Here is a 22,700-nt window from a genome sequence, read left to right as displayed (position 1 = left end):
AATATAGTGATATTAATCAATTAGTGAAATACTGCAAGTGAAAAATTGTCTTCACAACACCTCAGAGCCTGATGAGACTTCTTTAAATTATTTCTGTTCAACCAAAAAAACAAATATATATTCAGTTTACAGTGATATAAAACAAACAAGGCTGAACAACAGTAAGGTAAACAACTTTCCCAAGAGCCCCAGGTTAACTAAATGACAGCTGCTGTGATAATTTGATTAATTGCAAATTTGTCTGTGAATTTGCAGTCAAATGCTGCAGCGAGTTGACTTTAAGTATTTTAATGACATAAGTTCAATGTGAAGGGTCACATTTAATGCAACGTTTTTCTATCATGTTGAGTCAATTAGAATAAATTAAATTAATGCAGACTCCATTACAGGTAAAATTACTATACTAGGTATTAAAATAACACATCAGTAAAAGTACAAAGTATTCTTCTCAAACACTACTCAGAGTAATAGTTAACTAATCAAGTCAACTTCAGTTAAACATCCCCAAATCAAATAGCATCGGGCACCCTCTAACTTTACACCCTGTAATCGATTAACTCCCCAAAATACCAAATACAACAAAGGAGGGAGAGATAGATTAGATGCCTCATGTACAGGATATAAATAACTATATCAAAGTACTTCTTCCAGCGGTAGAAGAAGTATTCTAGTATACTATAAAAGTAGAAATACTACATTGTAGACATGTCAAGTATCAATAACACGCGTACTGATATACTCAACTACAGTAAGTTAAGAAAGTTCATGTCATTGTTATTTAAATGTTTTTATTTCAGTTTCAGTAAATGAAACACATTTATAAATCACATACTTTGACATTCAAGTCATCTCAACACATCTGAATGGGTTTAACGGCACATGAGTGAGGGGCAGGTCCTACTTCCTGCAGTCTGGCTCGGCAGACTGAGCTCTGATCTGGTTGTCGGGCGGCAGCGGTTTCCCCAGATGGTGTCCTGTGGTGAGGCCGACGGGCTGCGACTCTCGCTCCTCCTTCACCTTCGGAAACATCATGAAGCCGCCCTTAAACGTGAGGTCGAAGAGCTCACAGGGGGCAAAGGTCAAAGGCTTCTCTGCCAACAGTCCTTTCAGTCGGGCTCCCCACCCGTCCAACATGGCGGTCCTCACAGGGGGGGGGCAGTGAGCCGGACTCCAGAATATCTGAGGAGGAAGAACCTGAAAGCCGCAGAAGTGAAGGGTGCCGTTCTGAAAGAAACGAGAGAGACAGGAAGACGAGACAGACGTCAACAACCGTCCACCGACAGAATATCTCAGAATCATTTTACATTGTAATAAATCACAATTGTTAATAAAAGCCAAGTGAGCTAATGACTTCTGAGTGTATATGTGTGTAAAGTGTGTGTGTGTCACCTGTAGAGGCCACAGTGTGACGTTGATGTCTCCGTTGATCCCGTCTGGTCTGAACATCGTCTGTGTTGCTCCAGTTGTGAAGGACAACATCGCTTTCTTTTCCTTCAAGAAACATTAAAAATAATCTTTTTATCCGACGTGTCAGAGCAACGCAACACGTTCACACAGCGGCTGACGTGTGGAGGAAACAAGTATGTGAGTGTCACCGGCGACAAGTACTCCTTCATACTGCTGAAGTTTAATAGTCCTTGAATTATATTAATATGACGTGAGCTTCAGTTAGCTTCGACCACAAATGTCCTTCAGAGGGAGACTTTTTACTCTGATACTCTGAGTACATTTCAGAGCCTGTACTCTATTACTTTTACTGGAGTACAGAAGTCGAATCAGTACTTCTACTTCTACACAAGTATCTGAACTTCTACTGGAGGAGAGAGTCGTCCTGCTCTCGTCAGCTCCGGTCGTGTTTTCTTGAGTTTTTACTTCTGTTTTCTGTTTCATGTTTTGTTGTGGTGTCTGTTTGTATGTGAGCCACCGCTGAAGATGTTCATTAATGTTTTAGCTAAATATAAGGATATTTAAGGCTATGACTCTTTCTGTGGGCACTCATACAATCATAAAATGAAGGACAATATAGTAAAACAGTTGAAAATGTTCTTATATTTGATGTATACTATATTAAAAGTTTGTTTTCTGCTCATAAATACAAATTAGAGGGGCTTAGATTTATGAGAATTTGTTTGTTTTGATTCATAATTCTGAGATTCTGTTAATGAACGTCTGAAACATGTTGCAGGTTTTCATGTTGAGTATGTTAAACGAGGGTTAAACCATGTTTCCTCTGTCTGTATCATCACGTTTACTTTGTCTCATTATTATCAGTTAGTATCAAAGAGACGTGTCGTCCAGCGGGGACAGACGGACCTTGAATATCCCGTTATTGTACATGTTCTGCAGGGAGAAGGCGAAGCCTTGTGTCAGCACTCTGTCCATCCAGCCCTTCATGATGGCCGGCACACTGAACCAGTACAAAGGAAACTGCAACAAGAGACACAACACGTCACACTGACATCAATGTTTTTATTTATTGTGTTATTTCCTTTCAAATACTTCATTCTCTGTCACTTTTGTCAATTAATTAAGCTTATTTATTTGTTTACGAAAACAGTCAGTTAACATGAGAGGCTGATTCTTTATTTAGAGGCCAGAATTAAAAGAAGACACATGAAAATAAAAAATAAAAAAGCTATTTCAGGCTGGATTTACGTAAAATGATCCTCAACGTCTCTCCCAGTCGTAAATTCAGAGCTGTTGTTGAACCATCTGGAGTACAGACGTGGTTCTGGGCTCCTGTTAAAGGTTATAAGCTGAATTTTTCCTCAAGCCGTCTGTAGCTCTGTAAGTGCTTCTGTCTTTAATCTAAACATGTTTGAACACTGAATAGTTTATTTATTTTTCTCATGGCCCAAGTTCAAATTCAATAAAAATATCAAGGAAAATAAACACTCAACGTGTTTTTTCTAATTAAATATTCAGGCGCCAACAACAGCATAAAACTCATATCAGTTCTTTATTTCTTTATGTGCACTTACTTTGTGCATATAAAAAAAGGGTGGGTCTCCCGTCTATGAGATCACTCACTGGCTGTTGCAGGCCACAGGGCCTCAGTACATGTTAATGATTAATGATTAATCGAATTTAACCAATTCAGTTTTTTATTATCAATTAATTAATTATTTAAAATACTTGCTTATCAAACATTTCAAAATGAAATACAAAATACTGGTATGAGAAAGTTTATTTAATTAAATAGAAGTAATTTTAAATTCAAAAAGCCTCAACATGGTTTGATTTTGTTGGGCCAGTTGTTGTAAGTCATTATTTTATGTTGTTTAATTTATCGTTCTGTTCTTTCAGCTCCTGATGCAGCGACTCAGAGTCTGCATTATTCATGATTAACTGATAATCGATTGTTAAAGCAGCTTACTATCAATCAGAGAAATTGCTAAAAATACTTTGACCTAAATGGTCAAATGAGCTGTCAATCAATAGGTCAGAGGTCGGCAGCCATCTTAAGTAACTTCAGACTGCAGTTTAATGACGTTCTGCTTTTATATAGTTGAGTTTTTTGATAGTTAGAGGCATAAAGAAACATCCATGATCGCAGTTTACTGTTATTAAATAGCCAAAGCGAGCTAATGCGAGCGAAAGTGAGCAACTAGCTAACGTTGCTAACGGCTAAGACACTGAGGTGATAAAGAAACACCAGCCCGCTGAAGATCAGAAGAACAGCCGTCTGTCGTCTCTGTGGGAAATTAATGGAAATAATCTGATATCTTCACTCAAAGTCTCGACAGCTAACAGGACAAGCTAGCGACATGGGCGACCTCTGACCTGGAAGATGATAAGCTCCGCCTCCTGCACTTTGCCCTGCTCGTCCACGATGTCGTCACTGAGGCGACCGTCCTTCCAGGCGTGCATTGTCTCCTCGCCGTACTGGAAAAGTTCTGGATTCTTCAGATCACCTGAACACGACACAGACCGTCAGGACTGAAAACATATTTGGATCTCTGAATAACACATTCATTGACAGTGAGGTCACCGATGACGTCGTCCTGCGTGGCGTTGGCTCTGAAGTTCATGGCGTACAGGTCGGACACGACGACCCTGTAGCCCTGCTCCTTCAGCTCCTTCATCGCCACGTCACGCACCGCCGCGTTGAACGACCCCGGACTCTGGTGGGCGTACACGATCAGGACCGTCTTCTGAGCTGTCACACACACAAACAAACAAACAAACAAACAAACACACAAACAAACAAACATATTACTACTTCTGTTCTTTTGAGGATAAGGGTTACAGCCGTTCACTGTTTTAAAGTTAACCGTCCATTTAATAGTTGTTGAGATGTTTCAGTTCGGACCTCTGTTGTGTCCATAGATGAGTTATAATCTATGAAGTAGAACGAGGTTTGGGTTGCCAGGTTGTAAAAACATTGTTGTGGTTGCTGGTTGAAAGTCGCACGAGAACAAAGTCACTGATAAAGAGTCGAGTTTCACCCTCTGATAAGGCAACAGGGCCGTCTGCAGTTTTCAGTGTCGGCACATCATTAATGAATCAATGATCCAGTTTCAGGTGTCATTAATAAAATTAGACTTCTGCAACACTCTGATATTTACTATAAACTTATATATTTATAACTATATAATACTTTAATATAAGTCAAAGTTCATCACATCACCGGCAGCGGCTACAAGGAGATTTGATCACATCGCTCAGCTGGATATCAGTGAAATCTAGAATTGATTTTCAGATTTTATTGTGAACTGTTTCAACCCGTCTCGCCTCCTCACTGAGCTCCTGGTCCCGGCGTGCCAGGCTGTAACCTGAGGTCCTCGATGCTCTGCTGGTTGTAAATGTCCTGTTTTTCACAGTTGTTCAACACCGACAGACGTCCGTGTGAACAAACTGTGGATCCGTTTTTTGTTGCTTTCACACAAAATGCTCACACACTTTTCAAAACTGTTAAAACTCCTTCAAAACAGTGTGACGCAGTGACGATAAGTATCTCGATAACTGCACATGTTGATCGATTCTTTATCACTGATCACTGGAGGGACGTCTGGGGACACAGAAAACAGGCGACAGACAAAACAAAATGGTTGGTATTTACTGTAACGAAGCAGAATGTGTTGCTGTGTTCAGAGCCGACAGTCAGCGGCTGTATGAATCATTCAGACATCAAAGATGATAGTTAATCATTTCTGCGACGCGCCCCGTCGTCAGCGTGTTTCAGGCCAGCAGGTTGTGAGAGTTGTATGAAGTGTTTTCTGTGAGTTTTGGAGGTGAGATGATAAAGTGGTTTCAGTGTCGATCGATGCTTGTGAATGTTTTCTGTCTTTGTTTTACTGGTTTTATGTTTTTAATCTTACTGGCTTTGGTGCTGTGTATCTGCATCATGCTGCTTTAACTGCAGAACTTTATCTTATTTGTAACCTTGTCAAGAAAGATGCATTAATGTATTATCAATATCAAGATCTTTTTGTCTTTTTCAGAATATTCAAAAATCCAAACTTTACAGTGAGAAGCTCAGAGTGAAATCAGCAGCATCGAGACGAAAACAAGCTGACGTTTGAAACAATGAACGGTGTGTTAATGTTTACAGTCTGATAATAAAGCAGCAGAGACAACAGTGTTGTGTGAATACTGAGTGACAACAGTCAAAGAGCTGCAGAACATGTCTGACGAGACGACACGCCGGGCGGCAGCAACCGAAACGAGACAGATGCAGGTCCTCGCATTTTCAACTGCTGTTTGGAGATTTATGGTCAATAATTAATACATTTGTTACCAATATACGCAAAGTTTTTCATCTTAAAGTCTGTGACGAAGAGTGTTTTTGTTTCTTTTCCATGCAGCTGTGTTTTTATCTGTTGATCTGATTTACTCGCACATTTTTAAATGATTAACTCAGACACTAACAAGCTCCTGATACAAAGTACAGTATGTAGTTTAAAACAAACATCATTGTTTTTTAGCTTGTTGTTTTCCAGTGATGTGAAATCTGTCTGGACTGGACGGAGGTGAAAACAATAAAATGAGTCTTACCCATGCTGCTGTGCGTCTGCTGGACCCGTCTGAAGTGTAGACCTGGCTCCGGGCGGCACCGCGGCTCTTATAGAGCGAGTGGACTTCTTTGCGTGAGAAGCATGTTAGATATCAGATGGAGAGCAAAGTGTCTGTAAGTCACAACTACACACTGCAGGAAGTGAAAAAAAAACCTCTGCTGTCAAACTGTAGGACCGGTTTAGTTCAGTGTTTGTAAAGGGAGGTGTGTGTGTGTGCGTGCGTGTGTGTGTGTGTGTGTGTGTGTGTGTGTGTGTGAGTCAGTCAGGCTGTGGGCGAATCAGATTGGTTTCATTTGGCCTGGAAAAGAATGTTTGGGTCACTTTCAAGGGATTATCCGACCGGGTCATGTGGCTTAATAAACTCTTTAATCCGGCTTAATTTCACCTCGTTAGGAGAGAAGTGGAGGAAGGCGTCGGTTTAGTAAAGCCTGAGCTGTTCGGTCGAGTCCTCGAGTTTAATGTCACCTGTCACCGGCTTCTCTGCGGACGGGCTTTCATGACTGACTGACTGCTCAGTCAGAGCAACTTTCACACACTTCACTTTAACACTTTAACAGACTTTAACTCTAAGATAAGAAAATAAAAGGTAGAAGAATCTTCCTCACTTGTTTTTTTGTCTTAAAGGAACATTTCACCCAAAAGTGACAATTCAGTGATCACCTACTCACCCTCATGTTGATGGAGAGTTTCGCAGTCCACAAATCATTTCTGGAGCTTCACAGCGAAACAGCATCGCAGCGTTCTCCTCAACGACAGAGTAGCTGGAGACGCGTCTTTAAAAAAAGACACAACAGAAATAAAAAGAGGAAACACAAAAAGCCTCCATGCAGCTCGTCCAACGTAATCTCTGGAAGCTCCAAGATCCTGACCTGATCTGAGAAGACGTTATTTACACCCCTTTAAGGTGAAATCTTCACTCCTGATGATGATGCGCTCCAGGCGACTCCGAACTCGGAAATATCCGAACCTCCTCCTCGACCAAACCCCGACACCATGAGGGAGCAACTGTCTGACGTCGGCACCTGTGGGGAGGGGGTAGGATGAGTCTGTAGACGACAGTATTTGGACTAGACGAACCCAATCTCCAGAATAAATGTTAGTTCAGTACTCAACTGTATTCAAACTGAACGTTTGTTTATTTCTCTCTGTGCTCGTGCTCTGGTTCTGGCTCTGGTTCGGTTTCGGCACAGATACACTTAGTTAGGGTTAGAAAACATCCTTGTTGTTTGATCGCTGTGGAAGGAGATGTCCCGCAGCCACACCGATATTGTCGCCATAAACGTGGCTGGACATTGTCCCGGCTCCCTTAAATATATCCAGTTTGACTCTTACAAATGTTGAAACTCAGTCTCAACCTGAGGTCAGTGGCTCGGCCTGAGTGTTGCAGCCTGCAGGCGCTGAGAAAGCTGAATCCTCCTGTTCGGTTCACTTCTGCTCAAAACAACCGCGGCTGACGAGTCTGACGAAGCTTCAGCTCCACACGTCAACATGTCTTCTACTCTTCCTTTGGTGCAGCAGGTGCAGCAGGTGAAGCAGGTGCAGCAGGTGCAGCAGCACACTTTCCTCCACAGACACGTCTGCCGGCATCACGGCAACATTTGCTCCCTGGGGACGCGACGTCACGTAGTCGATGTTTCTGACCCAACATCTCAGGAGTTAAATGCACAAAATGTGATTTCTGCCACAACAAAACAAAACAAAAGACGCAGACTGAGTGTTTTGTGGTTCAGGGCAGAGAGCCGGACCTTCTGGAGGAGTAAACGTCTGGAGTCACATCACATTCAGCTCTGATCCGGAGACGTTTACCGGCCGGAGGGTTCTTACATCTTTCATCTTTTAAAACAAAAAGTAACGAGGTGCTGACACAAACCCAAGAGGAAGTCAGCCATTTTGAATTCATTTTAATTTCTTTTCTTTTCTATTTTTTTGCCAAATCTGATCCACATTAAAGGTGAAATATAACAATAATATCACCAGAGTAATTGCTAAGTATTTGTTAGCTCAGTTAGCCGTGCAGCTAGCGGTGCGGACTGTGAGCTCGGAGCACCAGAGGAGTGTTGGTGCTTACGATGCTAACGCGAGAGCTTTGGACCTGGACGGGCCATGGCTAGGTTGTTAGCATGCTAACTTCAGAACATACTGTATCTCGTCCTGATAATAAACTGACGTCACAATGAAATAAAATATTAACGATGAGCTTGTGAGAGAAGACGACAAAGATGTTTTTCTCACCACATGTTTAATATTCAGTCAGGAGCTTTCAACTGAACCACAAGATCAATAAAAGCAACAATCAGACCAGTTTTCTGCTGATGTGATCCGAGTGTTCAGTTGAAAAAATGTCTCTAACGTCTCGTCTCTGTTTGCAACAGATGCATTCAGTCTGATTTGATCTGACAGTGTTTGAGAAACCGGCCTCATGACTTCTCTTCAGTCACTTTTTATCTTCACATCGTGTTTTCAGGCTTTTTGACACGTGAGGGAGAAACTGAACCACATGTAGGCAACTGAACACGCAGCGTGTGTGTGATCGATTAAATCCACCACTTACTTTATTTTTTCATATTTGCTTTCTGTCACACGGAGCACAATTAAATGTCCAGACAGCAGTTATTGTCAGTTGTCCTGGGGCGGATCAGACGCGCCCTCAGCTCGATGACGACCGACAGGCTGGAATGTGACAGGAATGTTACCTGAGCACTTTCTGTCAGCTGCAGATCACCTGGCTGAGCCTCAGCGGTGAGACCTGCTCACATCACCTGTCTGAGGGGAAACGCTTCAGAGGTCAGAGGTCGTTATGTAACCGTGTGCAGGCAGCATCAACAGGCAAAGTCAGGCAACTTAAAGGGGCACTACGTAGTTTTGGAGAATAAATTAAAACTCAGAAGTTTAATATTTACAATATTAATGAGGTAAAAATAAATAACTTTGTCCATAAGTGAATAAATAAGCTGTTCTCAGAGGAAAATAAGGTCCCAGAACACTGTTTGAAGCTAGAAAGGTGGCAGGGTCCGCCACATATAAACAAAGTAAAACAGTATAAATTGTGTTGTACTCATGAAAACAAAGATCATTTCTTTGTTAAGGCAGTAAAAGATCTTAAAGTAAAACTACAGAGTGCACCTTTAATTCTTGCAGCCAGAGGTGGAAGTTTATAAAAGTATCATTACACTCATGTAAAAATACCTTAAAGTCAAAGTATTATCAGCAAAATGTACCAAAAGTATCAAATGTAAAAGTACTCGCTCTGCAGTAAAACCTCTCCTGTGACTGATTTATTATCATATCTGACATTTTGAGTGTTTTAATAAAAATGCATCAACCGAAACGTAAATCTGAGAGACGATGAAAAGGTGTCAGTGTGAATGTGGCTGCGAGGAGAGTGCAGACAGGCGTTGAACACTGAGGACGCCCGGTGGACGGAGGGAGGACGGCAGGTTTGTAGAGATCTGCACTGAAGACAGGAGGCAGGGCCGTCCTGACTCAGCTTTTTACTTTACACACACGTCACATGTTTTTGCCGACAGGACGATACCGTTACTAATTACCTGTTAAAAGATGTAGTCTGGTACTTTATACTTTACTTTTTACTTTATTTAATTACTTTGGCTCTGATGCAGCATGTAATCTGAAAAGTAACTAGTAACTAAGTGAGTGCATATTTAAATGTACTTTGATTGACAATCATTCCTCCAATAATCAGAAAAACACTGAATAATCAGATCTGATCATCAGCCAGGCCACAGTATACAGTCCAGTATATACATGCATGTGAATATCTGCATAATTAACTTTAAGTTGTACTTTTTTTTTTATCAGATACTTTTACTTAAGTATTATTTGCATCGGTGACTTTCACTTTAATTCACATTTTAACACGATATCTTTACTTTTACTCGAGTATTTGACTGTCGGGGACCTTTTCAAGCACGCGTTGAGACGCCAGGTGTGAACTGACGTACGTCCACCTGCAATATTTACCCAAGAAGCACTTTGCTGTCAGGTGTAAACAGGGCCGAAGTGTTGTTTAACTGTTATATGGCTTTCAGCCGGTTGCACAAAGATAAAATCAGATGTACTCAGGACTCGGCTCCGGCTGAATGTCCTTCCTGCCTGTTTCCACTTCGTGCATCTCGGTTGTGACAGTTTTGTTTTTCAGGCCCAGCAGGTAATCCAGCGGTGCAGCAGCCCGACAGACATGCTGGAGGGATTAAGACAAATTTATCCCCGAGTACACAGCAGAAGGTCTGATCCTGTCGTGTAACTGGATCTCATTATTTCCCTCCCAACATCATTAGCTCGCATTCACAGTGAAAACTGTGCCGACCTCACAGCCCGAGTGTTTCTCAGAAGCTGTCACCTGTTGTCGGCTGTAGCTCAGACTTCTGGTTGGCTGCACATCAAGGAAATAACACATTAGCACATTTAATTGCAAATCATCACTAAATGCCTGCAGAAACATCCTGGTGGTCCGACCGAAGTCCTGCAAAGAATCTGGTTCAGCAGAGAAGAAGGCCTCGGGGCAGATACTTGATGTTTACTCTGCAAATGTACAAATTAAAGGTCGTCATGCTCCAGCAGTTAAAATGAAATCGTAGCTGTGAGTCGATGTTAAGTGGAAAAATCCAGCACTGACTTTTCATGTCCAGATCAGATTCGATGACCTTTGACCCGTTAATTTTTTTGTCAGTGAGCAGAACATTCCTCCACTGATTTGAGTGAATTTCTGAAGAAAGCTCTCAGGAGACTGTCAACAAATGTAAGTGCTGAATCGTAGACAGCCGGACTTTCAGTTTCAGTTTCCTGAAGACGTGTCACCTTCATCCAACAGGCTTCTTCACTTCTAACTAACTGGAGGAGCTGCTGGGGAACAGCTTGACGTTCTGAAACACCTCCACTCCGACACAACGCTGCTCCGAATCCGACTTTCAAGTTACAATTACTTCCCAATATGGTTAGGGTCAGGGGTCAGGGGTCAGGGGTTCCCCAATAGCCTTTTCGGAATAGTGGGGTCTTTAGAAAAAATGGGAAACCCCGCCATTACGATGATTGGAAGTCTATTTTCGGAACAGCGGGGTGTAACCGGCTGCAGGCTTTTAAACATGTGTCCTCACAGAGTCATTGAGAACGTGTGTGAGCTCTGAGCTTCAGAGTTGCGGGTCGTTGGTCCTTCATGTGGGTTGCTAGTGCTCGGTGAGCCCAGATGTGAATGGTTGTTCAGCTGTCTGGGGAGATAACTCAGTGCTGCTGTCGTGGTCCACCTCCTCTGTTCAAAGACGGTCGCTCCAGTTTGACACAGATGGATTATTTCATTTTATTTCCTTTTTAAGAAGAAGAAAATTAACATTTTAGCAACAGAACGAACGATTGCTTTATTTTCTTGTACTCTGACTGAGCCGCACTACTCTGAACAATTAACTCTTATTGTCGTGATCCCGGTTTTTATGTTCTCTCGTTTCCTGTTTTATTTTGAAATTTTGCCCTCATGTGTCGCCTCTTGCTTCTCACTTCCTCCCTCTGTGATTTTCCCTCCTTCCAGTGTTTTTCCGTTCCTTTCCCTCACCTGTCCTGTTCCCGCCTCACTCCACCTGCACCTCATCCCCTCCTCAGTGTGTCTGTATGTCGTCTTTGTCGGGTCGTTCTGTCCTCCTCGTGTTTCCCACCAGCATCTTCTCCAGTGTCTCCTCGTGGTATGTTTCTGGTTTTTGTTGCTACTTTGTTTTTGACTCAGCTTTGGTTTAATAAAGCTCGCCTTTAGTTTCTTAACCCTGCCTCCTGTGTGTTGTCTGGGTTAGGGTTAAATAAACAGATAAACAGTTATTAACAAACATATTTAACACGTTTTAACAGCCATGTCCAACAGTTCACTACTAGTGACTCTATAAATACAAAGATACAGTGGTAACACGTATGAGCATGCAGGAGACCGCTGCCCGCTCCCAGATTTTTGACCCAGGTGTCATCAAAATCAGAGCAAGGGAAGTTGAAGCCCTCACAGAACAAATCCTGTGGAAAATAACATCAAGTTCAGCGGGGGAAGATGCCAGAGGAGACAGAGTGTGGCCAAGATATCGTCAAAATCAGGATTATGTTGATAGAGATTTTCCTGGCTCTGGTAGTCGTGCAGTACAAGCAGACGAGGGAGGGACAGCACATCCTCCAGTCATTCGTCATCTAAGACAATTCATGGCTCCTTTCTAACCACATGTAGGTCCAGCTACTCATTTACTTTAGAAAGAAAGCAGAAGAGCCTCAAGTAATAATTGTATACAAATAATAAATGCTGTTCACATCACGTTTATTATTGAAAGACATTGTTCAGGTCGTAAATATCACACTGTGGACGATATGTCCTACGAGGTAGTTTGTCCCAGTTGTATGCATCCTGCATGCAACAGTATGACCTTTGTACAGGCAGCTGCAGCCTGCACGAGAAGTTAAAAGAAAAAGTACGTGACTCAGAACGAACCCTGAGTCTTTGGTGCCAGACTGAACTGAAGCCATAAATCTGAGGGGAGGATCAATGTGTTGATGAAATCTACACAATAAATCAGGAATTGACTAATGACAACTTCTTTCGACAACAACAAATAATAATGATCTCATATAATAAACTTCAAAAGCTTCAAATCCAACGTTTAAATGTAATTTTCTATCATTCAATCACTGCCATCATTATTCTCATGATGAGAACAAAAGCACAACAAATAAAACCTTGGAAACCTCAAAAATACATGAATACTGAAGAAAATAACTTCTAGTTTGAGAAAGAAATGATCTCACGCCTCATGTGATGGTTTTGCAATCTCTCTGTGCAACACCCTGCTGCTGCTCTGTCCTCTCAGCATGAGTCAAAGTTGCAACTCAGTGAAAATACACTTTTGACACTTGATAAATAATAGAGGAGTGGTGAGCAGAGCATTTCTCCGCTGATTTGAGTGAATCTCTGAAGAAAGCTCTCAGGAGACTTTGTCAACAAATCTAAGTGCTGTATCGTAGACAACCGGACTTTGTTAACAAAGTTTCAGTTCGCAGACCTGCAGCATCACCACATGCAGATAAACAGAATAAATCAGAGAAATGACATCATGTCAACACTGCCGGTGGTGCAACCTAGGCAACTAACATGAAACTTTGCTCGTAGCATCACCGGGGTCTCTACACGTGAACACGAGCATCGAGAACATTTGTGTACACAGAGTTTACTACGAGACGCTGGTGATGCTACGAGCAAAGTTTCATGTTGTGTCGAGTCTTCCTAGTGTTTTAAAAAGTGATTCTGATGCTACATTAAAGTTGCCCCGAGCACGGCATTGAAAATGATTTTGACCCGAAAACGAAAAGACGGTAAATCTTAAAAGTGGCTTTTTCGTCGTAATTACTTTTACACAAAGGTTTGACTCGGGTTCCTTCACATTAAGAGCCTAAGTTGCATTTTGGCGACAGTTTCACTTTAAGTACAACTACTAATGAACTGCGCAGTAATTTACTGTAAAAATACAGTTTTACAAGTAAAAGTCATCTGAATTGATGTTATTTTAATAAAAGTATGTAAGTATTTATCTGATCTCAGATAAATACTTACATACAATGAACAACAACAATTCAAAACCAATAAAATTAGCAAATCAAAAAATGACGGTTTAAACATGTAGACGCTGTTGGGTTGTGTAATTCATAACAAAACATCAAATTTTATAAGTTTTGTGAGCAGAAATCTTAATTTGTGAAGTTACTGGTAACTTAAACAGTCAGATAAACGTAGTGATGTGAAAACCGTGTTGTAAAACCGTGTTAAAATATCACTTCGGTGAACCTGAACGTCGCCTAAATGAACAGCAGTTGATTAAAAGTCTTAAAGTATCTGATATTAAATGTACTTAAGTATCAAAAGTACAAATCAAAGTACATTATGTTTGTATTTACAGTATGAATATACTGTGGGTGGACTGATACAAGTTTTTTTAATACAATTGTTGATAAAATGAAAAAAAAAAATCTAAATACTCTACTTTGAATGTAAAAGTAATCAGTAACTAAAGTTGTCAGATAAATACAGTGAAGTAAAAAGTACAATATTTGCTTCCGAATGTGGTGGAGTGGAAGTATAAAGAAGTAAAGTACCTCAAAATTGTACTTAATTACAGATAAATGTACTCAGTTACATTTCAGCACAAGTTACAGAGGCTCAGTGTTCACGCACACAAATTCCAGACATTTCTTCCAGACATTTTCACAATCATATCTGGTCTTTTAATAAAACACAATCATATCTGGTCCTTTCGTGCGTAGCTGGAATGTCGGTGGTACTTTTACGACTCTCTGCCGGTCTCTGGATCGAGCTGACTGGTGCTGAGAGATCTGAACGAGGTCACACATGTTGACGTGTTTCCTGATATAAAAGGTCTCCGCGCTGGTTGTTAGGGAACCCCCGAAACAGGTGTCCTGGTTGCTAAGGTGTGGGTCCAGTCAGACCTGTGTGTGTATGTGTGTGTGTGTGTGTGTGTGTGTGTGTGTGTGTGTGCGTGGGTGTGTCATCATCACAAAGACAGAAACCGCTCACATGACTCACTCTGGGCAGCGGTGCAGCAGTGAGGAGCGCCTGAAAATATGTTGAACAGGGAGGAAAAGAGAAGTGAACTGAGCGTGAACCTGGTTTCCACAACAAAAAGCCAAATGTGTGCAAATGTAATTTTAGACTAGACCCGAAGTCTTCCCTCCATGCTGCGTGTATTAACGACGTCTGATTCATCACGCCGAGTCTAAAAGTAGCAACTCGACGAGGATGATTTCACTGCAGCACAACCCTCGTGGACCTCATGTGGACCTGACCACAGACTTGGATGCATCTGTGTCCCAAACCAACAGGAAGTCTGCTCATGATTACACGATGAGAGCTGATCATACGTCTGTCTCGTTAACGAGTCCCCTGGAAAACTCCTTGGCACTTTGGTTACTTACACATTATGGCAAGCCCTTTTAACATTTTAAAAGCCAGACTGGATTTGTTTTATACACGATATCAGTGCAGCAACTTCTTTTACAGCTTTCCTTAACTTCTCCTCACGGGGTCCGGAAACCGAGTGAGGGGAACAGCGCCAAGCCACAGGAAGTGACATCACAGAAATGTCAAAGGTCACACAGCAGAGTAAAATCTACCAAAATAGATTAAATTATATAAATTACCAAAATAAAAGCTCCCAAAAATAAACACAGAATGACTTGCTTGTAGCTGTCGTGAGCCTTTGGTTAGGATAAAGCTAATCAACTCACAACATTACTCGTCAGTTGTGACCATAAACCGCCTGCTGTCATTTCAACTACACAGCCAATTACTACCACACATTTAGATTATCAGCTACGTAAAACTTGCATTGGAGGCTCACCTGTCCAGGAGAAGAACAGTAAGCTCAGTATCCAACTTCTGCCCGATGCTGTCGCTCAGCTCGTCCAATGTTTGTCCAATGTTTACACCAATTTACTCCATCTATCGTCACTCTCCCTCTTAGACTCTCGTTTCTCTACATCGGTCTTCCTTTTGTTGGCTTGCTTAGCCGTGTACGCTTTTGTTGGTAATGCCGGGATAGTGTTTTTCCTGCCGGGACGTCCGCTGCTGCACCTTCACCGCCGATGGGAGGTGCAACCAATAGGAACGCCCAAAACATCTTGCTCTGTAAAATGAACTGTGATTGGCTGAACACTGCCGTCACGGCACTGATAGTTTAAAGCCTGAAGCGGCGGCAACAGCTCAGTCCATAGGGACTTGGCTTAGGGACTTAAAGGTTGCCGGTCCAAGTCCCACTTGGACCAGAAAAGTGTGATGTGGACTAGTAAATGGAGAATGCTAGTTCACATCCTGGGCATTGCCGAGGTGCCCTTGAGCAAAGCACCGACCCCTAACACTGCTCGTTGGGCGCCGTGCATGCGGCAGCCCCTTCACTCATCTCCTCTATGTGTGTGTGTGTGTGTGTGTGTGTAAAAAAGGATTTCCCCTCTAATAGATGATTATAACGTCATAACACTATCAATTACAATATGCTGAAAGGTTATTTTTCACCAAATGACGCCAGAAATAACTTACACATTCCAGCTTTAACTGGAGGAGGATACTGTGCGTCAAAAGGGCAAACCAGAGGATGGGCTTTTGTTGTGTCTTCAGTAATTGGACCCAGCACAGTGGAAACCTCCCACACGCTTTGCGTCAAGGCTCTACAGTGACTCAGACTCCTTCAGCCTCTGGAGCGAGGGTTAGTGGGCCGGTCTGGAGAAAGTCTCAAGTCAGACGTCCTGTCACAGCCTCAGCTTCCTGAAGTGAAAGTGATCGACTGTGGTCGTGAAGGAAGCTGGAAACAAGCGTCCCGGGTTTGCTGCGGTCACACAGAGACCAGTGTGTGTGTGTGTGTGAGTGTCATCATCATAGTATCAGAGACCCCTCACATGACTCACACTCTGGGTAACCGGGGCAGCAACAGGAAGTAAACTCAGCCGTATGCTGTTGGTCTTCTATTGTGAGAGGTGGGTGTTGGGGGAAAAACAAGGAATGGGAAACTACGTCCAATAAAACAGGAAAAACCTGAGGAAGCTCCTGCAAATGAACACCAAGAATAACAAAACGCACACCTGTGATAAGACAAACCACACCGCACGGACGTGGGCGAGCAGCTAACCTCCTTGATGGAGTTGTCAGTGTTTGAAGTGCCGCTGCAGGGTTTTGTGTGGCCCCATGAATTAAAATTTTACATTAATTTTGTCAAGAAAGTCGTCACTGAAAAACTTAAACTCGATAAGATCAGCTCTTGTGTGCAATGGTAATGTGTGAACTCTGCATTTACAACCGGGTCAACTGACTCTGCAGCAGACCCGCGTTTTTATCACCTCGTTGGCTTTGATCTAAACGTAAGACCCGGGTGACCACGCTCAGTTTGCGGCTCTTCTAGACTTTCCAAATGTTATTGGACCGAATGGCTCAAATTATGATAGTGAAGCGAGTCGCTACTTTCACAACGGGTCTATTGTTTTGTTGAAACGTGGCGTGAAACAGAACACATCAGATAAACATCACAGACTTGCCTGCGGGAAGTGGGAATGGGGTCAATAGGCAATAAAAAACCTGTGTGGACCTGCTGATTTCGGTGGAGAAGCGGTGTAAGGCTAACAAGCTAACTGTGTTTACACACTGCGTGCTACGCTAGCTGCAAGATAGCGAGCAACAACTGAGACCGAGGGTTTGTGTTTGACCTGAACTACGTTACTCACCTGACTTGTTTCTTTCCTTCTATCCTGCAGCGTCTTTTCTTTTCCCATCTCTTCTCTATTCGCTCATGAAGTAATGTTACACTTTTTCCTCCTTTCAGTAGTCAAATAAGAGCGTTATAGTACATTACAGTGGGTTTCTGCACCTCCGTGGCTCAGTGTGGGAGACGAGAGTGAAGATAAATCAATTTTTTTTTAAAAAACAAACTCTGCTCTCCTCAACTTCTCAGTGTCTTCCTCCAGAATCACCAGGCTCTGCCCACAGCTGTCCGCCATTAATGCTAAGAGTAGCTTGTTAATCCAAAACCCCGGCCTCTGTCCCTCCACACGGTCTTATAGTCCAAATAACTGCACAGAAAGACGTGTAATGTGTCCGCTGACTGCATTTAAATCCTCTGAAAGGCACAAACTCCACAAATACAGCTGAGAGATCAAGTTCAGGGACTGAATTATAAAAGTTGTCATGGGATAAACTAGCCTGTGAACACGTTTGCTTCTGCTGTAAAGTCGGACATGTTAACATGGGCTCTTATGGGGATCGACTCGCTTTTGGGGGCTTCGAGTGGTCGTTAGAGGAACTGCAGTTTTTGGGACTTCTGCATTTCCTTCAATTAAAAAAGCTGGATGTTGACACTTGGGAGTGACTCATGACTGCAATGCATTGTGGGTGTTATACGCCTCTGGAGTGACCATCGCTGTTGACTCGCTCTCTCCACCCTCTGAGCGTCGATCTCATCAGCTTCACTTCAGTCCGTCAGACAAATAACAAACATTTATTGATGGCGGCTGGGATTTTCCCCCGAGGGCGGCTGGCGAGGGGAAGTAAACGAGGGCATGATGAGCAACCAATAATCCGGCCTCAGTTACTTCTGTTTGGACTTTCTACCCATCACAGTAAGGCGTTAACCTTTTTTAATGAATTACTGAACTGTTCCTGTCTGTGACTGAGCGCAGGAATTCACCGGCTGAGATCATGTCGCGGCACTATAAAGAAATAGAGAAGGATTTTAGGTTGTGGTCTATTAAGGATGATTTATGTCTGGACACATTGTTGGAGGTGGAGCCCCGTTCATTCCTATGAAAGCTGCTCGGTGGTGTTTTGAAGCCAACGAAGCTCGACTTTCTGGCTGGAAAAACAGCTGGATCGCCGACCGAGCTGGCTAACGTCTGTTTTAGACAGAGTCATTTAATCATGCAACTCTGCTAATAGCTATTAGCTTATTCGAGTCAGTCGGTCCAGAGTCTTAATGATACCGTGTGTGATCCTTTCCCCCTCCTGCTAACCTGCTGTCCGTCCTACGGCTGCTTGAGAAGGCTTGTCTATGTAGTCTGAGGCCTGCAGGCCCATGGCAGGTCATCCAGCTCCTTCTCCTGAGGGAAAAGACTCTGCATGTCTAAATGTCAGCTGATTAAAGGAAGGGTGAATGCAAACGCCGTGTGGACTGAACTTTAAAGAGAAGGGAGGAGATGAGACATAGCAGGGCTGTGGGGGAGATCCAAGGATCTTCCTGGCTTCCAGGATGGAAACTATCCGGTCCACTCAGCTTCTCTTGTTTTTCTGTGTCGAGTTTCCATAAATTATCTGAGAGGGACTGAGAGGAAGGAAGGAAACACAGTAGAAACTAGAGGTGTTCGGCCAAACCAAGTGTTAACACAGAATCATTTCCATCTGGACCTCGTTGGCTTTGATGAGGTGGATCAAGCTCAATTCTGCCGTGCGAAGTGATGACGTGTTATCAATATGCGGTGGTGGTGCATAAATAAAGAAGGGATTTAGGTTGTGGTCTATTAAGGATGTTTTATTACTGGACGCAGTGTTGGAGGTGGAGCCCCGTTCGTTCCCAAGAAAGTTGCCCAGTGGTGTTTTGAAGCCAATAGAGCTCGAAAGCTGAAAATACCTGGATCGCCGCTTAACTTCTGTCACTTTCTTTGCTTGGAGGTTGGTGTTTCCAATAGCAACGGTGATTTTGAAGACAGTAACACTCAAATAAAGGAAGGGACCACTTAAATGTTTAAATGACAGACTTAGAGATTACATCCGGTGAGTCAGACCAGGGAGGTAGAGTTGCCCTCGGGGTGGGTGGGATTATTATTCTTACAAATTCACACGTTGGCAGAGAAGATGTGGATAAAAGATTGGGACAGTTAGACTGGAACAAGGAAATACAAAGAGGGTGTTAACGCAGGTTCTCCATTATACCATTGTTTCATGCCTTGTTTTTATTTTTTTGCACGCATTTCAAGCATTTCTTTCAAGATTGTTTCCCAAGCAACTGATAACGATGAACACCAACTTGAAACTGGCCATTAAAAGAAGTAAGCCTTGGTCATAAGAAGTGTCGCTGTTCGACAGTTCTCTCACCTCCTGCTGTCTCCTTCGTTTTTCTTTTGCAGGTTTCTTGCAGGTATAACTGCAAAAAAACTGAAAATGTTATGATGTTGATGAAAGTTCTCATGGTAAACCTCGGCGCTGTATTGTAGGCAACCGAAGAAGAAACTGAAACGAGTCCAGTTTCCTACGATACAGCACCTAAAATCTTATGATGTGTTTTTGTCTAATTTATTTTTGTTTTGTTGGGACAACCCAAATTTGCATTATATCATCTAACCACACAGCACCACACATACATTCAGCAGTGCGACCGCTTTGACTCCAGACTAAATATCGAATTGTTATGTTGCTTTTGTCTGGTTTCAAGTCAAATGTTGTACGCTCAGCAGCCACTTCGCTGAACAAACACAGCCGAGCAAAACACCTCGATTTAAGTGTGCAGTCATGCCGTGCGTCGTAATCTACAGTATTTATAGATAAAACCACATCAGCAAGGCGCAATCAACCAGCAAACAACCTCTCATTTCACAGCAGATGCATTTATTCCTCTCCGCTGGAGATCCTGAGATGGCAGCCATTTGATTGACAGCTCATTTGAGCAGATGTGAGCGTCTGTGCCCGCCCTAGAGCCTACAACAGCCAACGAGTGATCGTGTAGTGACCCCCTCTCTCTTCTTTCATCTCTCTCCTGAGCCACTTACACGCCAGTAATATATAGTTTATATCAGTTTTTTAAAACTTTTAAACTTTATGTGGTTGTAAAGCACTTTGCTCTTTGAACAGGCTGTTTCTCCACCTTGTTCTGGACTATTTTATTTGCTCAAAGTTAGTTTAAATAAGGAAATAAAGAACTATAAGGCGTTTTTCCCCAGGCAGGGCGACTCTGAGCTCACAAAATGGCTTTTTTTTTTTGCCAGGCGCCTGAAAAATTTGTCACAAGTGTCTATTTTCAGTGATATTGTTATTAAATTTGAACTTGGATCACGTCAGACTGAACGATAGGGGCGGGTGCAGCTCATCTGCAGGCTGATTTTTGCGTTCAAAAATTCAGGGAAGAAAAATACTTAAATAATTAAGTGTGTTCAAACTGCTAGGATAATTTTACATACATTTCCAGGATGAAGACGAGGTTAAATTACTTTAAATCTTGTGTTGCTGTGACTCTAAACCTGAGCCGGGGGTGTGATAGTGTTTGTACAGTAGAAATGTGTGAGCTGTGAGATGAGGTCAACATAAATGTGAAGAATTCAACACTGACAACTGAAACAAAGACTTCAATGAGTACACACTGGTGTTGATAGCAACGGGAAGTCCCTTCCTGGGCCGTATAACTGGTTCCCAAAAAAAGAAAAGAGGCAAAGGGAAACACAAATAGAGATAAAGTAGAGATCCTTTTTTTAAAAAAAGTTGCTCTGCTTCACTTCACAGGTTCACTACCCAGTCAGTCTCTTCAGAGAAAAACAGGCAGAGCAACGTTACATTTTAACAATATCAACATCAAGCTAAAAATAGCTCCATGGAGCAGGAAGGAGAGCTGATGTTGCTCAGAGCTTGCATCATGTGACATGATTGAGTCATCCCGTGGAGGAGTGAGCGGCAGCCCCAGCGCTGAGCTCATCCTGTGGGTCTAAATCCAGGTGACTTAACATTTATACTGGCAGGGAGGAGACTGCTGTGACAGTACGTCACCACACCTCCCACCGGCACCTCGTAGAACGTCTGCTATGTGGAGCGGAGTCGGAGCCGACCGCAGCTCGGTTAATGTTTACGGGTTACGGTCCCGGAGCTGCAGAGAGTCTCGATCAGAGGTGGACAGAGTACACAACTTCACTACTTGAGTAAAAGTACAGATACTCCTTGTCAAATATTACTCCAATACAAGTAAAAGTAGCTTAGTCAAAATATTACTTAAGTAAAAGTACTAAAGTATTTGTTTAAAAAATTACTTAAGTGAAAGTATTTAAAAAATATCTCAGGAAATACAGGAAAGGAAAGTAGCTTAATGTCATTATACAATACACTGATGCGATTCTGCTACAGACGTGTTTATAGCTCAAAATAAATATAAATAAAAATATAAAAATATATAAAAATAACTTTTGCTCTAAATGACACGATTACATAATTTGGCATCAGTAAACAGCGGACCCTGTCTGGCTCTCACTCGGGGGGGAGGGAGGCGGTTTTCTGGGGGAAATTTCACTGACGTCTCGTTAGGGAGGGCTGACCGTCGAGGGGATTTGTTGCCAGAGACAGTAACTATGACAACACAATAGTGGGAGGCGACAAAGACACAGTTAGTGAAAGTTTATTCTGAATCACTTCACATAATCACCGCCATTCAACTGCAAACTGAGGTCCGTCCTCGGGGTATACCCATTATCGGCCTGACTCATAATCAAGGCCGGTATTCAGCATTTTTGTCAATGTCACGTTCTTTGTGACGCAAAGGCTGTGATAAAACTTTGACCTTTGGGGGGAATGGGTAGGATTTGTTTCATACAACCACTATCTAGTTGATCGCCTCTCTTAAACCACATCTCTGCTGTTACACCCCTAATAACAATGATTTATTAGGTCAAAAATTGTTGACATCGGTGGGGTAGTTTAAAGTGATTGTAATTTTTTTTAAAATAACATTTTCTACCAGAAAGTCTCCATCAAAATATATCTACATCTGACATTTATACATATACAAATACCCAGTCTTTGTCATCAGCTGGCATCAATTATTATTTGCCACACCCTCGACTGTACGTACACGTCAAAACGACGACTTTGTCTGCAGACTATAAAAGTGGAGGCAAGCTGCACACAGACATTGGGATTCATTCTTATTAGCAGGCATAAAGAAAAGCCTCCCAGAGCTGCTGCTGATGATAATGCAGCTGCAGGATGCTTCCTCTACACCTGGTGGCATCTTGGAGAGCAGGTTCACTGGGAATGTACCAGAAAGCCTCTGCAGCTTGTCTGGATATTTAGCAAAAAGTCCCACGTTAGAGAACAAACATCTAGAAGTTACCGTGGCCTGTTTGACTGAACTAACAGGTGTTTGATTTGTTGCACTGATACAAACCTGGAAGACAAGATAAAAGATC

General features: G+C 42.5%; 1 protein-coding gene across 1 annotated transcript; it reads right to left on the bottom strand.

The window, feature by feature from the left end:
* Positions 1 to 782: 782 nt before the first annotated feature.
* nqo1 (NAD(P)H dehydrogenase, quinone 1) lies at positions 783 to 6,125 on the bottom strand. The gene is made up of 6 exons (XM_084350197.1): positions 5,998 to 6,125; positions 3,992 to 4,159; positions 3,784 to 3,914; positions 2,314 to 2,427; positions 1,390 to 1,491; positions 783 to 1,224 (listed from the first exon to the last, which is right to left on the bottom strand). Exons 1-6 carry the CDS (start codon positions 5,999 to 6,001, stop codon positions 898 to 900), a joined length of 846 nt encoding a protein of 281 aa, XP_084206323.1. The 5' UTR covers positions 6,002 to 6,125; the 3' UTR covers positions 783 to 897.
* Positions 6,126 to 22,700: the final 16,575 nt, after the last annotated feature.

Source organism: Pagrus pagrus (assembly GCF_965226575.1).
Source record: "Pagrus pagrus genome assembly, chromosome: 1".
Taxonomy (NCBI): Eukaryota; Metazoa; Chordata; class Actinopteri; order Spariformes; family Sparidae; genus Pagrus; species Pagrus pagrus.
The sequence above is the reverse complement of the archived record's forward strand: the minus strand, read 5'-3'. Positions and strand labels throughout refer to the sequence as shown.